Raw genomic sequence first — 4,534 nt, 5'->3', positions numbered from 1 at the left:
TAAACTGTAAACCGTAAAAAAACATCGCTAAATTGTGATTTTAAAATAGGCTATAAAAACATGTAAAAATATGAAGTCCATATTTCTCATTGATAAATTATGAACTGTAATTCCTATGTAAACTATGCCCTAAACTGCAGCATATTAAACGTGACAACTTGCCCCGACTGATATTCATGAAAAATACCTCTAGCCTGTTCCTGTCAACTTATCGCAGAGTCCCATAGAAAAGCTGTATAAGTGCACCCTCTGCTGTCACAAACATGTATTACAGACACGAGTTCTCCAGCAAACTGCGACGTAGAAGTCTTTCCGGGTCAAGGTTGATTCCGTTCCATCCACATGAGATTCACGTGTTTACATGGACACTTGTATTGGTGACACTGGCATAGGAATACATTTATTTCATACTGTTATAGTAAAAGCAGAGTGCAGATATGTCGCAAAATGAAGACGAAGCTTCAGTAGCACAGAAGAAAGGTAAGTTAGTGCTAACTAGCTGACACTTTCAGTCTGTTCATTACATACAGTTGTAAACTCGAACATGTAAAATAGAATGTATCTAACTTTATTTTCTAATTATTATTTTTTTCCACAGTTTCAAAGTACCAGTGTCCGGATGATTTTGTGTCAGTTTCATATGATGCCTCTGTAAATGAGTCATGGGACGGAGATGAACAGAAGGAATTATGGCTCATCAAAGCTCCAGCTCGTTTTGATCCTAAAAGGTACAAAATAACCTGGAAATAACTTTGGAATTGACGCACAGGTTTGCTAATAGGATTTCTGTCATAATTTGGAAGCAATCCTGACGAGATTGCATAACAATATATTATTAATAATGAGTTAAACATATACAATTTTGTATATTACATGTTTAATTAGGCCTACTACAATTTAATTAGTATATAATAGTAGTAGTAATAATAATAATAGTATATTCCTTCAGAATATTAAGTCTAGGGTATTTATGATTTTTCATTTTTAAAATATTGACCATGTTATGTATCTTGTAAATTCTCCTATATAGAGTAAAAAAAAACATGGCAACATTATAATTTCAATCTGTCCATTGAGGGTAACTGCCTGTGGGATTTAGAAGTTTCTGGCTAAATGGCTTAAATGTATTAACTTCAAGATATCTCTACAATATTATTTGTAAAATGTATATTTAAAAACAAAACATCTGGATCAAGATTTAAAAATAGCTGTAATATGGGGTTGATCAATTCAATAATTGTTGTTTTGTGTCCTCCGCAGCTTTAAAGACCTCAAACTTCCCATATCAGGGCTGAAAAGGGTCCAGTCTTGTGGCACGGCACCTCAGATCTACAGCGTCCTCAGTGGCAGGACGGCTCCATCGGACCTCCATCTGCTCGTTACCAAAGGGAAAAAGCAGAAGACTTCTATCTGTTCCTCCGGCTTCAGTGGCGTCCTCAAGATCTCTGAGAGCTACGGAAACTGCAGCGAGAACCAAGACCCCATTCCCATCCCGGCCGCTCCAGCTCCGCGCATCCCAGCCGGTCTCAAGCAACGTTTCCAGCCTTTTGGTAGTTCCATTGCAGCTCACATGGAAGATGAAGTCACTGTAGTTTCTCCGACTACACCGAAGAGAACCAGACAGGATCCGAATGAGGGCGAGGAGCGGAAAAGGAATAAAAAGAAAAAGAAAGACAAGAGGCAAGAGGACAGTGAAACTGTTTTTATCAAGCAAGAACAAACACAAATGGACTGTGATCAGTTAGAGTCATCTGAACTTGTGGAGGAAGAGTCAGTGGAGGAGAGGAGGAGGAAGAAGAAAAAGATTAAGAAAGAGAAGGAAAGACAGAGTGAAGATATGGTTAATGAAAGTTTAATATCCAAAACAGAGCCACTGGATCCTTATGATTATAATGACACCCCAGGGAAAACTAAGAAGAAGAAAAAGAAGACTAGTCGGGATGAGTAGACTCTCAAAAGAACTTGAAATGCTCTATCAATTTTTCTGTCATGTTCACACATGCTTACTGTGATATTTAACTGTCAAAATACAACTAAGAAATCAGTATCTCTTACTGTTTCTCGTACTGTGTCTCTCATAAAAGAATTCAACGTTTCTGTACAACACTCAGTATTACCTCAAAACAAGCATTCTTTCTTTTGCTTAAAATCATTATTTTGGTCTCTTTTGTTGTACTGCAGATGTGCAGAGTGCTATGTGATACAGGCATGAAACGGAAAATTCACCAACATTGTTTTTCTTAAACAATGGCTTTCTTCTGTGGAACATAAAAGTATATTTAAGAATGTTTCAAATGTTTGTCCGAAAGTCAAGCCCTTTCAATTTCATTGTATTGACAAAGTGTTTTGAAAGAATGACAGAAAATGTAATTATCTATCCAAAGTGAACTGTACTAAGTGTACACTTCGACTCGGCGCAGTAAAAAGTCACGCCTGAAAAATCCTCTCCCTTCTGTCGTTACAACCAACGTGACTTTTTACTGCGCCGAGTCGAAGTGCTCCCGAGTCCCAAGTGCTATTCCGCCATACATTATAGTTATCCTTTTTACCCGCTTAGAAAAGCGCCACGTTTTTATTTTGTGTCACCATACTTGGTCGTGTAACTACTCGTGTAACTGTATTTAAATAGGGAAAACGTGGAGGTGTTTGGTCGCTTCGAACTTCATCTCTGTTTGGTCCCTAATGAATGAACTGGGTTAAGCTAAGTGCTATCAAAGTGTCGCCGCGCGCCAGAGCGATTGAGTGCACGCACTGAGACGAGAGAGGTATGTATCAACTCGTCTTAGTTAAGGGAATAACATAGTTTAATATGAAAAAACGGTGGAGCGTTCCTGCAGTACTTGCAGTTCACCGGTAGGTGGCGGAAGATCTCCCCCTGCTGGTGGAAGCGCTGAAGGTCCTCCGCTTGTTCTGCACTGAGGTATGGCCATGATTTCTAATGAGCACAGGCACGTTTGCCGCCTGCAAAATGGGTTTCTCTGCCCCTCCCACTGCGCACATGCAGGTACAGCTCAACATCCTAGAGTCCAGTGGGATCACATGAGGAATTTCATATAGGCGCTACTCGCTTCTTCTTTGACCAGGTATTTAAAGAATGTTGCACCTGCTGATTCTCTGGTTTTGTGAACTGAACATTATCACAAACTCCCTCTCTATATATAGATATGTTTGTGCTGTCAAATGGATGAAGCGCATCTAACATAAAAGTTTTTGTTTATATAGGCTATGGGTGCGTGTATTTACGCATACTCATACATACACACACACACACACACACACACACACATATATATGTACATACATGATGCACATAAAGAACTCCAAGACTGCGTGGGTCATATTCAAATGTGCACCTGTTTACAGCACTCACATCGTTTGGCATTTATTTTCTGAGTTTGAGTCACAGAAAGACAAGTGGTTTGTCATCACCTGTGATTTTATCTCAGAGGCGGAGACGCTAATCGCGTTCGTGCACGCGCCTCTTTTATATATATATATATATTCTATACACCCATTAGTTAAAAAAAAAAAACTTCCCGCGGAATGCCATAGGCGTTATGAGATGCTTGAACATTGCTGGGTGTCTGGTGAGGCAGATAAATAATTGAATGCAATCTGAAGTTTGGAAGCAACGTGCCCAGACTGTAAAGCTCAGCGCGGGGCCCCTGTGCGCCCTAAACTGATGCAAACGATAAGGTTCGGGTGGGGGAGTAATGTTTTTTCTTTTTATTTTTGAGCCAATCTCGTTTGTGCACACCCTCCCCCTCTTTACTGCAGCAATTCCTCTCTCTCTCTCTCTCTCTCTCTCTCTCTCTCTCTCAGAGACTCTCTCTCTTCAGCGTGCTCCATGCGGCCTGTAGCTTTTGGGGAGGGGGGTTGGGGGAGTTACCATAGCAACGCGCACTTGCCAAGGACTACGGAGCCGCGCGGCGGTCGGAATGGGGTTCGGCTCACATCGATAGGGACCTTCCTTTCCCCAATTAGACGATAGTACTAGTATCTAGTATCCACCACATCGTTTTCCTCTTGTCAAGAGGCGAAAGTCGATATTTCTTCTTGATAATTTCCATTGAAGTGTTTGTTTGGGATGAATTACCGCACCAGGAACTTGTTTGCATACTAATACGTTGACGTGACTCACTCAAAGCAATCTATTCCAAAATGTGTCATTGAGCCTCCTCTGCAGCAGCAAGGAATTCTGGGAGCTTTTCAGCACAGCATCACTTCACAAGCCTCCCCTTTACATTTCAGTTTAAGATGGTGTCAGAAATACAGGATTGTTTATTTATTGTTTGATTTGTCATGACAGCAAGAGTGCAATTGGATTTGGCTCTTGCGTTACATAGAAAAAAATGAAGTGTGATCCTATTGTTGCTATGCGCACACCCAATTCAAGTCAGACATATGTTATAAAAGCAGCAGGTCTTTCAGCTGGTTGTCATGACAACCACAATGCCGTTTTTTTTCCCTCATTGTTTCCTTACCCACCTCAATGACTGTGTTCGTGCTCAAGGACTTGGTTTTCTGTCTCTGA

The 4,534-nt window shown here is 40.6% G+C and overlaps 1 protein-coding gene across 1 annotated transcript; it reads left to right on the top strand.

Annotated features, from left to right (window-relative positions):
• Positions 1 to 267: 267 nt before the first annotated feature.
• polr1g (RNA polymerase I subunit G) lies at positions 268 to 2,450 on the top strand. Its single transcript, XM_081371550.1, has 3 exons — positions 268 to 480; positions 599 to 728; positions 1,261 to 2,450. Exons 1-3 carry the CDS (start codon positions 438 to 440, stop codon positions 1,946 to 1,948), a joined length of 861 nt encoding a protein of 286 aa, XP_081227676.1. The 5' UTR covers positions 268 to 437; the 3' UTR covers positions 1,949 to 2,450.
• Positions 2,451 to 4,534: the final 2,084 nt, after the last annotated feature.

Source organism: Scardinius erythrophthalmus, assembly GCF_964197995.2.
Source record: "Scardinius erythrophthalmus genome assembly, chromosome: 7".
NCBI classification, from domain to species: domain Eukaryota; kingdom Metazoa; phylum Chordata; class Actinopteri; order Cypriniformes; family Leuciscidae; genus Scardinius; species Scardinius erythrophthalmus.
This window is presented reverse-complemented; position numbering and strand designations above follow the sequence as displayed.

What these genes read in the sequence shown, in the direction of transcription:
- polr1g (XM_081371550.1), top strand. Translation starts at nt 438, where the DNA reads ATGTCGCAAAATGAAGACGAAGCTTCAGTAGCACAGAAGAAAG. An exon ending in TTCAGTAGCACAGAAGAAAG is followed by an intron (nt 481 to 598) that starts GTAAGTTAGTGC and finishes TTTTTTCCACAG; the next exon opens with TTTCAAAGTACCAGTGTCCG. An exon ending in GCTCGTTTTGATCCTAAAAG is followed by an intron (nt 729 to 1,260) that starts GTACAAAATAAC and finishes TGTCCTCCGCAG; the next exon opens with CTTTAAAGACCTCAAACTTC.